Below are 13,408 nucleotides of genomic sequence, written 5' to 3'. Positions count from 1 at the left end.
TTGTTTTTATAAAACTACTAAGAAACTGAATAATACATAGCGTTTTAAGATACAGTAAGTGTAATATTGAGGTATTTCTAGGTTTGAACAGTTTTTTTTCTCAATGAGTATTAGGTAGAATAGGTTAAATTAGGAAGTAACATTGACCCTAAGCATGAATTAGACTGGACCTAAAAGGAAAACCATTTTATTACCAAGACCAAGAACATTGTACTTGTACTTGGATGCATGAATTGTATATCAGCTTTCTTTCTTCGGGTTGCAATTTAATAGAAATGATAAACAAGAATGTATAATTTGGTAAAGATTTTTTTTCTGAATGTTTCCTACTTGATGAAAAACGTCAAATTTACACGTAATGACTAGTGTTTACACGAGAATGGCTCCCTATTCTCGTACATGCCTTAAAATGGACGTAATATTAGAGATTATTACGTCCATTGATGAGATTATTAAAATTTATGATAACTTTGAGCTCTCTGCATTGAATCATTGTGATACATTGTGTATGACTAATGAGCACAATCCGAACATATATTAACTGTGCAGTAATTCCCAGAAAGAAAACTTTTAAAAAATGAGATAAAAATATTGCAGTGTGTTATGTCAGAACCCAACACATATGTAGTTATTCCAAACAACAGGTAAATAAAACTCGTAACAATTTGTACAAGTATATTTTTCATCATCTTCGGTTGGAGTTGCGTTCCTCCTTAGAGGAGATAGACACCGGACCAAAGAAATTACTTTCAAGCCACTGTATGAATAAAATAATTAGTAAAGGTTTACGATTTTTCAATATCAGTTAACACGATTTTCATATGTGCTGAACATTTACACTAAAATTTAGTAAAATAGATGAATGTGCCTACACTAGTTTGGTAATACTACAGTCATTCGTTGGAAAGAAGATGAACATCAAAATGTGTAAATATCTTACAAGTGCAATGAAATATTATTTCAAAATATTTTCTATAACTATCTTAGAAGACCATGTCATCTGAGTAATATCCTATATCGAGAGTAAAACTAGGTAAAGCATGAAAAACAATTTTTTAATAGCACATCCATAATCTAGAGGAAACCGGAATATTCACAAACTTGTTACATAAGAATCATAAATCAGAACGCATTGAATTGCAAAGAAAACTTACCGTGTTATTTGATGGAACAAAGCTTTTTTTATGTTTGGTAGGCAACTGCGTTTGAATTAATTCGGGAAATTTAAATACGACGTGAATTTTTTACGTTGTTAATAATTGAGAATCAAGGCACATTTTATGTCTCATTCCTCACAGGCAACAATATGTTTGGAGATTTTCATGTCCGTATCGCGTTTTCTTCTCATCGATTTTCAACACATGAATCAAGTGGGAGATGAAATTACGTAACTTATTCAGGGTACTGCAAAAATATAATATTAATGAAATAATTTGGGTGTACAGTACTTTTCCTGTTGAAATTACATTTGGGCACCATTTTTAACACTAATTTGGTAAATGGTTCTATGATATTTATTTGGAAGACTTCATACTGAAGTAATATTAAACAAATTGTTACATCTTGTTTTGAATTTAGAAGTCTTTGGTGCCACAAACGTGATTACCCAATACAGTGTTATGGTGTTTACCTTCACAGATTATTTTAGGATAATTTCATAAATCTCAGTTTTTATTGTAGACAAGGCATTTAATAGGTTAATTAATTGATTTGTCGAAGTGTTTGTGGTTGTTGTTATGTTTGGTAAAACAATAATAGCTAACCTCGTATTTATTATTATTATTTTAGGCTTACTGGATTAGTAGGGATACGGATAAAGTCTCACAGGTTTTGAAAAAAGACAGTGTCTCAACCAAATGGCCTGGCATGGCCAAGCGCGTAAGGCGTGCGACTCGTAATCCGAGGGTCGCGGGTTCGTGCCCGCGTCGCGCTAAATATGCTCGCCCTCCCACCCGTGGGGGCGTATAATGTGACGGTCAATCCCACTATTCATTGGTAAAAGAGTAGCCCAAGAGTTGGCGGTGGGTGGTGATGACTTGCTGCCTTCCCTCTAGTCTTACACTGCTATATTAGGGACGGTTAGCACGGATAGCCCTCGAGTAGCTTTGTGCGAAATTTCAAAAAAAAAAAAAAATTGTTACATAAAATCGGCGTCTCATTAAGAAGTAATGGTTCTATTTTAATAAAACTGTTTTCAAACATTTTTCAGTCGAATAAAAGAAACTAAAAATACAAAAGAAACATTTATACGAAAAACAAATTTGAACACAAAACAGAAAAATTACGATTCAATTCATGTAAATAAAAACTTAGAACAATTGAAACATCGTTCAAAAAAGCTTCTTAATTAGTTATAGAAAATTAGAGAAATTTTGGTGGTCGGCTTCATTTGATAACCGCATTCAAATCTTATAATTTTTCACGAAGTATGCACCAAATGCTTTATCAAAGTAACGCCAAATTTTTGCAAAACTCTGTATTTATATACAGGATTGCAATATCTAAAGTTAGTTTTAAAGTGAGGTAAGACATTGCTCTGGATCCGGATTAGTAACTAAATGAAGTTGTAACTTATCAGTAAAGCTTGCATAAGAAAATTGTTTGGAAGCAAAGTATGAGAACAGATTTGACAAGCATACAATAACAGTTTTAAGCTTTGTTTTATAACACTGACTTACGTTAATGTTAAAATAATGTTCAGTAATTTCACATTCGTAAGTTTAGCGTGAAGCTAGAAACTAGTGATTTATTTTTAAATGTCTGCAATGATAAATCTATAATCCCAGAACATACAATATATATATATATATATTCTTCAAAAACTTAAGAGAAAATTCCACTCCTAATTATATTACACGTAATATATACACACACACATCTTTAAGGATCTATAAATTTGTTATTGAAGGTTGGAATATTAACAACACAAATTTTTTTTTTTGAAATATTACTTTAGCGTTTAAATTAAATGATTGAATAATTCAAATTATTTTAGTTTAAATACTATATACTGAAATTGTAATTATATAATATTTATAAGCTAATTTATCTCTAAGTATGATTTTATCTATATTAATAGCGATATTCAAAATTATGGTACGTTACAGAGTAAGATAATTAGAAACATTGGACTTTTTCTTTGTAATGAATAAATTTTAGTATTAAAGTTTTAAAAAGATTATAAAAAAGCGTACTAAAAATAATTAACGCTATCATAAGAAAGTGTTTCAAAATGCTGTGTTTGTATGTCTTGGCTTCCAGAAAGTACAATTTGAAATACCCAGTAGACTAGTCATGCTATACTTTCTACGACCAATGGAAGGCTGGGTACAAAATAATAGTGAACAGGGTTTACAATAGTACCGGTAGTACCAGGTTGCCGGTATCGTTACCCGAGCATTTCTAATCATGTGAATGGAGCAGTTCAAAACTTAATTATTCTTCCTATTGTGTTCTCGCGAAAAAATTGTAAACTACCTGCACGTCCACGTGGTATGACGACTATGGCAATGAATCCATTGGAATCTAGGCTTTCTAATGGTTATATAATTTATTGGGAATCGACCTCAGAAAAATCTGTTAGCAAGTTGTAAATTAGAGCATGTCAGAGGTAGGCTTAGAAAATCGTTTCGGAATATTCACTGATTGCTGCGTAGTCCCATGATATAGAATAATATAAAATATAGCTTCCAAATATCAATGACGAAATTACAGAGACTATTTTACGTTACATTTTTTGGTATTCTAGAGGGTGGAAAAAACATCCAGAAGATGAGTCGGTTCAAGAACAAATATCCAAATTCGCACACTAGGGTAATTTGAGCTTGTTTTTAAACCTCTCCTGAAACCATGCAAACATAAATAATATTGAACCTGATTTGGTATCTATGGTTTGATGTTCAGTTTGTTCACATGTAACGATAATCAACCAATTTAATTAAATTTTGAATGTGACTCACTAAAACGTTGTGACATGCGCAGTTTGACTTGCCCACATGTTAATAGTTAATGATGAACGCACCTACGTGATTAATCACGTTCTCTTACAGTGTGTGGGTTTGGTTTGTTTTGAATTTCGCGCAAAGCTACCCGAGGATCATCTGTGCCAGTTGTCTCTAATTTTATAGGGTAAGACTAGAGATAAGGCAGCTAGTCATCACCACCCACCGCCAACTCTTTTACCAACGAACAGTGGGATTGATCGTACTATTATAACGTTCTCACGGCTGAAGCCCCCCAGTGGCTCAGCGATGTGTCTGCGGGCTTATAACGCTAAAAAACGGGTTTCGATACCCGTGGTTGGCAGAGCACAAATAGCCCATTGTGTAGCTTTGTGCTTAATTCAAAACAACTACCACTATCACCCACGGTTAAAATGGCGAGCATGTTTGGTGTGGCGGGGATTCAAACCCGCGATCCTCAGATTACGAGTCGAGTGCCTTAACCACTTGGCCATTCTGGGCCTCGAGTGTGGGAGTCACCACTTTTCCTTATTTCATGCTATTGCTAATTTTCATGGTGATATTTGCTTATCGACTGAATTATGAAGTCAAAACTACCACATCAAACACTTATAACTCAGTGAAAAGCAAAGATGAAATATCAGAGGAGACATTCGGTCAAAATTCCAAATGCGGGACATAATGTTTTAAATTAACATTGAACCTGTTGCTCCATCTCGGCCGTTATATTTTCCAAGCTAAATTAATAAAAATTTTAGAAATCTTAAAACCAGCCCTTGTCAATAACACAGTATTCAAACTTTCTCTTAAACTCACTTAAAATTACTGCTTCCATGCAACATCCAAAGACAAGCCACCCTGTTAAAAAATGAAACTGTCTTAGCCAATTTGTGTGTCCTCTAGTCCTACCATGTTCACTATTAAAAATGAAAATTAGATCAATAGTATCCATTCCTTTTACAATCTTATAAACACTCTAATCATATGTCCCCACCTCTTCTTTTTCAAGAGAAAACAAATTGAGAGATTTTAGCCTTTCTTTGTATGATAACCCCTCTCCCTCCAAGTTACCCTTTTATGAACCTTTTATATTTCAATATCCAAGATAAGGAGCCGAAAGTTGAACACAATACACCATATGCAGCCTAACCAGTGAACAAACAGTATTTCTGTAGATACAACCCAAAATCCTATTTGCCTTACCAACAGCACACTGCTTGGATGGCTCTGTTATACCAAGATCACTCTCTTTCATAATACTGTAAAGGTTATTCCCATTCAAATTATACCTATAATTCAACTAATGATAACCCACATGAATTGTATTTATTATAATTAAAACCCATTAATATATTTACATAAATCCTTATTGTTAAGGTTTGCATTTTCAGCCAACATTTTTTTAGTGTCCTAATTTCTTGTTTCATTGACTTTCTTGTCATACCAGCCCATTAAAATATAAATTTACGATTCTTAAATTTAATCTCTTAAACTTTTTGCAAGCCTATCCATTTTTTCACTTACACCTGGCCCTTTTATTTCTATAAAGAGTATGTTTATCTTGAAGACAAACATTTTTCACATCTGACCAGTGTCTTCAAATAACTCAGTTGCCAAATTCACAACAGATCCATTCAAAATGTATTTTGAAATCTGTAACCAAAATATCATTATTCTTTATCTCCATGTGCAGCAGAACATCAAACCTAATGGTGCAATGATCACTTGTACCAAGATGTTATAGAATGTCCACCCTTTCATTCATTTCTACATGTGAGGTTAACATAAATCTAAATTAACATTGTTTCCAGTTGGTTCCTTGTCTAATTGGTGAATAAAACCAAACAATGCAGTTTCCCAAAACCTTTATCTCTCGGGGTTTGACTCTAGCATTTTTTAATATATATGCCCGAAAATAAAGTGACCAATAATTATGACTTCAGTAATAGCCGAAACATTAATCTCATTGTAAAGTTTCTTACTAATTTCATCAGTTTCATCTGGTGGTCTGTAACAAATTCCCACAAAAAGCCTTTTCCTTTCACATCCAATAACAGAAACCCAAATGGATTCAATCTCCTTAATATTATATTTTATATTCTCAACTTAAACACGATGTAACTCACATTTTATGTATAAAGTCACTCGCCCTCTAAGCTTTGATACTCTGTCCATATTAAATAGCTCACAACTATGTATTTCAAAAAACTTCTATCATTAAGATCTACATTTTACCACGTTTTATTTATTCAAATTATATCAAAATTCTCCATTCCTACCAGTGCTCTAAAGCCATCTATTTTATTTCTTATAGTTCTAGCGTTGTGATATTAACAATTTAGTCTACTCTTATAAGTACTTCTATACTAATTTCCTATGATAAACTTTTCTCTGTCTCTCATTCTTTTTGCCTTTAGTTTATCTGGGCCCTCATCACTACTTAGTCCTAGTTTAAAACTCCCCTTACAGTTGTGTAAATAAGCAATGCCCATCTTATTTGAATATAAACCATCCATTCTTAAAAGCTCCCTTTTTCCACTGAGCTAATCCTACATGTCCAAACAGCCAATCTACTCACCTTTATTTACTAACCTAAGTCTAGCACTTAGCCCTAGTGATCTACTTATAACTTCATCCCCACAGTTAATTTCTGAGCAGTATCCCTGACAAAATTATGCTTTTTTTTTCTAAATGCCTTAATTATTTCTATTTATTTGTGAATTACCTCCTCTAACATATCTTACCCTCCATCATAAGCCCCTACATGCACAGCAAAAACTATCTCTGCTAGCCCCCTTTATATAACTTTTGTTATATCCTTCATCTGTGTCCCTGGTAATCATAATCTGATTCTTTTCTACACAGATTGTTCCATCCACATGTCCTGTCAAGGAATCACATATAACTACAACTATCTTATCATACGTATCCTTTTCTGACCCTTTTGTTTTCCTTCCTTCCAGTAGTTCCTTGTGTGCAGGAGCAAAGGGCTGAAATTTGTTTCTCAACAGAAAAGGTTCTTTATAAATAAATTCACTAGTTTTTACTCTAATACTATCTTTATAACTTCCTGTAAGCCATTGTTAACTGATATATTCCTTGTATGTAAAAGTGCTTAAACTACTCTTGAAATCCAGTTCCCACAGTCCACATTAGTCTTTATCTAGTGCTTCTATTTTAATTAGGATGGTATTCAATCTAACTTTATACGCTGTATGAGAAGATGGAAGTGTGCACTTCTCCTGTGTACGTATTGTACGAGAAAATGGAAGTGTGCGCTTCTCCTGTGTACGTATTGTACGAGAAGATGGAAGTGTGTGCTACTCCTGTGTACGTATTGTACGAGAAGATGGAAGTGTGTGCTACTCCTGTGTACGTATTGTACGAGAAGATGGAAGTGTGTGCTACTCCTGTGTACGTATTGTACGAGAAAATGGAAGTGTGCATTTGTCCTGTGTACGTATTGTATGAGAAAATGGAAGTGTGCATTTGTCCTGTGTACGTATTGTACGAGAAAATGGAAGTGTGCATTTGTCCTGTATACGTATTGTATGAGAAAATGGAAGTGTGCATTTGTCCTGTGTACGTATTGTACGAGAAAATGGAAGTGTGCATTTGTCCTGTGTACGTATTGTATGAGAAAATGGAAGTGTGCACTTGTCCTGTGTACGAGAAGATGGAAGTCTGTGCTTCTTCTGTGTACAGTATTGCATGAGAAGATGGAAGTGTACACTTCTTTTGAATAGATAATGTATGAGAAGACAGAAGTACATATTGAATGAGAACAGGTTTGGTAAAAAGACTGTACAAGACTGCAATCAGTATTTTAAAAAATGTTACCTAGCCAAGTAGTTAAGGTACTACTATCATTTTATATTACACAGTGTTATTAGAGAGAGACTAGCTTTACATACACTATACACATTTATAAATTAGGTTGAACTGAATTCTTATGTGACATGGTATTCTTTTCTGTTAAAACTGCAATAAACACAGTAGTAATTAAAAAACCAGAGAATGTAATATCAAACACTGATAATATTTTGATTTCAAAACATTAAGGAAAATATAAGTGAAGGTTTAAAAAAACAGAGAATCACACAATAAAACACAAGTGTTCCTCGCAACATACAATTAGTAAAGCATTAAAAGATGACAAGTTTAGATGTTTTTTCATAAGTTTTAATGCAAACTATGATGTACAAATTCTGTTGTCAATTACAGTGGTCTTGCAGGAAGCCACTAGCAATGACTCTGGCATAAAGCAAGTAATGTAGCATCTTTAATAACTATACAGAAATCTTTCGAATGTTGAATTCATCCCTCAACATTTTGTTTATATACAAGTTACAATACTGTTCAGGTTTAACAAGTTCTTGACCTGTTGTAAAGTGCTCTAAAACAATGATTCAGGGACTGGGTTCACCCCAACCAAATCATTTTGTTTAATACGTGTATATTATTTTTGTATTAAAAACTGAACTTTGTTTTCAGCAACAACTTAATGATTCTTCAGCAATCTCATTTTAACACAACTGTATTTTGGGTTACATTACTGTACACAATATAACCTTAAACTGTTTAGGTGACTTTAATACAAGTTAAAATAGAAGGTTATTTATTTACTTTAATAATAGTGAAAAAAATTTAGTAACCTGCATCAGTAATCTTGTTTGTAAGATATGTATTGCTGTTAAAAATTTTCCTTCCCTTCTGTCATGATAACCTGTGTTAAACTATCCAGCAAATACAAGAGTGGACAGTAATCATGTTTTTTTTAGAACTATAGTTTACACCAAACTGGTATTTATAAGACAATCTAAATATTCAATAAATGAAACTCTTGACAAAATGTTTTCATATTAATCATATACCAAAATATAATTTTTGAAAAAGTTACACACTTTGCATACAAACTTTTCACACCCGTTTCAAAAACTAACACATAATTTGGAGACTCATAAGATTTCTCTTAGGAACATTTGAGATATAAGAGCTACTAGTGTACCTAGTATGCCAACATCCTACTAGAAATCAACTAATCCTGAAAATCTCTACAAAAATAATGAATTTGTACATTTGGTGTTGCATAACTAGGTTCTCTAACTTAAAACGAGAGATAAGCTAGCACAAGCTGCTATTTATCATTAAATCTCAATTATTTTTCAAATTAAAAGAAATCCAAGAAGAAAATTAAATAGGTATTTGGCATTAGAAATGAAAAACATGAGGTACTTTTTTATGCCAAACATAAACACATTTACACAGCTAAATGCCTCTGATGAGTGACCATGTCACAATGTCCACTTAAATCATAATTACGTTCTTGTGTCACTATCAACTTTAAGAAACACAACAACGATATTGTAAATAATGAATCCTATAAAACATAGTACAGAATATAATTTCTTAGAAATGTTCAAACTGTACAATTAAATCTTTCTTTCAGTCAACTTAGTTGTCTGACTGGAAGTTCAAACAATCTCAGAAAACATGCTAATGGCTTTAAGTTTGAGGAGTTAACCTGTCAGAAATGATACAGTAGTCTTATCACCCATAGAGCTTCATGATATGTTAAAAACAAGTCAAATAGATTCATTTCTACAATTAATTCAGATTATGTTTTAAAAGATGAAAGAAAAAAAAAAGATACCCTAAATTCACCATGAAAACAACTCACAATACATCTATCTTCAAAATAATACATTTATAAAGTAAACAAAATGATTGTTATACTCCTGTTAGAGTTGTACATGATTCAAGTTACACTTTGGTCTTCTAGCAATAGTTTCTCCTGAATATCATGTACCAACACTACCTGGAAAACTGATCCTTTTCCTTTGTCACACACACACACACATTTCATAGTGGAATTCAGTACTACTGGCCTAATTCATCCACTTGCGACAGTTAGGTGCCCCACACAGACAAGTAAGTTTACACTCATCATTTTCTAACTCAAACCTGTAGTCGTAGCTCAGCTAAAACAAAAACAAACATTCTTTTAAAACTATGGAAGAAAAGTGAACTGAAATTTTAACACTAACATATAATAAAGAACATATACAATCAGTTATTTTCATTAAATAACAGTACTGTCTTTTCTCCAACTAGTACAGAGTGATCATGTGCTTCAAATAACAAAATAACATTTGGACAAATTGATCCAGCCAGATACTTTCTTCACATAATAATTATTCTTGGACAGATTTAACTGTGCCAAAATTTTTTATGAAATTTCAACATAGCCTCTAGATAAAAGTTACTCCATTGAGGTTATTTATTAGGTTGTTTCAGTATAAGTACAGTATCCGTGTAACAGTTTCTATGTTGTGGTTATTTATTAGGCTGTTTTCATATAAGTACAGTATACGTGTAACAGTTTCTATGTTGTGGTTATTTATTAGGCTGTTTTCATATAAGTACAGTATACGTGTAACAGTTTCTATGTTGTGGTTATTTATTAGGTTGTTTACAGGTATATGTTGTGGTTAGTACAGTATCCGTGTAACAGTTTCTATGTTGTGGTTATTTATTAGGCTGTGTTTTCATATATTAGTACAGTATATCGTGTAACAGTTTCTATGTTGTGGTTATTTATTAGGCTGTTTTTCATATAAGTACAGTATCCGTGTAACAGTATGTTGTGGTTATTTATTAGGCTGTTTTCATATAAGTACAGTATACGTGTAACAGTTTCTATGTTGTGGTTATTTATTAGGCTGTTTTCATATAAGTACAGTATACGTGTAACAGTTTCTATGTTGTGGTTATTTATTAGGTTGTTTCGGTATAAGTACAGTATCCGTGTAACAGTTTCTATGTTGTGGTTATTTATTAGGTTGTTTCGGTATAAGTACAGTATCCGTGTAACAGTTTCTATGATGTGGTTATTTATTAGGCTGTTTTCATATAAGTACAGTGTCCAGATAACAGTTACTATGTTGAAGTTACTTATTAGGTTGTTTTAATACAACAGTTTTCAGGTAACAGCTTAAGTACTTATCAGTTTACTGTGTAGCTGAAATAATTCATAGTTAAATAAGCAAAACTTTATCACATTTTACACATTTTAAAATGTATCACAAAAGTCCTTTTGATTTTACAATAATTTTAAAACATACACATTTATTTGATATACAGTTTTTTTCTTTATCAAACTCATTCGAAATGAAATACAACAGGTTTCAAACATATGTTGAGAAGCTGAGTTACTAATCAAATAGTTACCTCTTCTCCACAAGTAATATTGCGGTTAGCTATAATAAGAACCTTTTTCTCTCTATCAATCTCCACTTCCTCAGCTACACAGTTTGGATTACATGAGTGGTTGATGTATCTAGCCAGCCCTCCACATAACGTAGCATCAATTACCCTGTTCTCATCTAAGCGAAACATGTATACTCCTCGATTCTAAAAGGGAAATTTTGGTTGAGGATTTAACTAAATCATAATAGTGATACAGCAACTTAAAATATTCAGCATTAAGCACAATCAAGTTGGAGTATAAGGTTGTGATGAAAGTGCTTTGTTCAACCTCACTGTCTCAAATAAAAATTAAATAAATAATTGGTATTAGAAATAAAATAAATAGTGCGTTACGAACCTTTACCCTAAATTTGGCTTGTAAATGACATAGATAAAAAACGATAATAATAATATTTCAATTACTTAATCTTGTTAACACAATAACATTCACAGTTCACAACAACTAATGATATAAACAGGCAAACAAGCCATTGCTACATCTGTCATATCAGAATCAACTTGACTTCCTACTAAGTAAAAGCCTTGTTGGCTTTGGATAGGGTAAATGTAGCATGTGGTTCGTATTCTTTCCTACCAAGACTTGTAAGTTCTTAGAATTAACAATAAGAAGATAGACCAGTTTCAGTACAAATAGCTAAAATGTTACCATTGAAAAAGTTTATGTGAAACTGTTACTCTGAACTTACTTTTTTTGTGTATTCTCTCTCATTCCTTTCAGCTATTTCATTTCTAATGATCACACCAATATACTCAATAACCACTGTGTGTTTTTCTATATTTTTAGCAGCATACAGCCCCAAGCCCTGCAAAATGTAAGTACTAGATATAAATAGGAACAATGATGAAAGCAGGTTCACAATGTCTAACAAATCGAAGAAGTAATTTTTTTAATGTTGTATAATTCTACTTAATACAACATACACACGCTAGCGAGTTCAATAATAACAATTTTTTACAAATACCAAATTAAAATTATAAACAATGAGTGAATTTATAAATACAAAAATAATCCTTACATGGAATATATCTTAATAATAATTTCACACACATAGAAAACAAAACAACAACATAAGATTTGTCTACTTTAGTTAATTTAAAAGGTTGAGTCAAGAAAGTCTTAATGCAAAATCAGGGTGGGCAGGGGTAAGAAAGTAATGTGTGAATTTTAGGAAAGTTTGCTTTAAAGTTAAATACAAGGGTGAAATCAACAACAACAAAATGCCAGTATTTAAACATCTATACAACAAAGTACTTTGGTTACGTATAATTTATAATACGAAAAAGGAAAACACTTAAAACAACCATCCTTACGGTTCTAAAGAAACATAAAATTACAATTTCATAATTGTAAACTTACTTTAGATGTCTTTCTTTTTTACGTATATAATAAAACTCTTCATTTAGATATATTCATCATTACTGACCAATTACATGGTAAGAGACTTCAATCCATTAAAAAAATCTATTTGATCACAAATAAATAGATATGTAACTTGTCATACCTGGATTCGAGAACGCGCTAAGTAGACATAGTTTCGCCAGTCAGTTTTCATCTTTCGATATTGAGAAGATTTAGAATGTACAAACTGTTTGATGTAAGGTGAATTAGCTTCTGCTTCTCCAAGGGTTGAGTGTAGACTAGATTTGAATGTATTGCTTGTATGCAGGGTATGTGGTCTAAGAAGAAATAAATATTATGTTTCTCCAACTTTATTAACACGAATTTACTACGTTATTATAACACAATGCTCGTGCTTTCTAGTGAATTTTCACAAAAACTGGAGTATCATTTATGGCTTATAAACATATTAGCTGTGCTCAAATATAACAGCTTAAATAAAAATTCTAAAATTCATGAAAGCTGTTTTAAAGAATGGTCTCATTTAAGAAACAGCTGACATGTTTCTATGTAGCAGAACAACTGTATCATTCACTATTATAAAATGTCTACTTCAATCTGATGTAAGTGGATCTGAAGTCAGGTTGTAAAAAGAACTCAGTGTTTTGATGTCTCAACTATTTGACAGTGGTAAATCACAACAGGAAGAAAAACAGCCAATTAAAAACCATCAAGGTTGAAAGAAAACAAACCCTTAGATAATACATTTTATTCTAGATTACAGAGTATCTATTTGTGTTCTAATACACATATCTCACTATAAAGAGAATCAACTGGG

General features: G+C 32.2%; 1 protein-coding gene across 1 annotated transcript in view; it reads right to left on the bottom strand.

Annotated features, from left to right (window-relative positions):
• Positions 1–8,130: 8,130 nt before the first annotated feature.
• Positions 8,131–13,408, bottom strand: part of LOC143240057 (histone-lysine N-methyltransferase 2C-like) — a 154,217-nt gene continuing 148,939 nt past the window's right edge. The window contains 4 exon segments of the mRNA XM_076481885.1: positions 8,131–9,943; positions 11,193–11,375; positions 11,918–12,034; positions 12,734–12,908. Coding sequence (XP_076338000.1) covers positions 9,851–9,943; positions 11,193–11,375; positions 11,918–12,034; positions 12,734–12,908 — 568 coding nt within the window. The 3' untranslated portion in view covers positions 8,131–9,850.

The sequence above is a fragment of the Tachypleus tridentatus genome, chromosome 13 (assembly GCF_004210375.1).
Source record: "Tachypleus tridentatus isolate NWPU-2018 chromosome 13, ASM421037v1, whole genome shotgun sequence".
NCBI lineage: Eukaryota > Metazoa > Arthropoda > Merostomata > Xiphosura > Limulidae > Tachypleus > Tachypleus tridentatus.
This window is presented reverse-complemented; position numbering and strand designations above follow the sequence as displayed.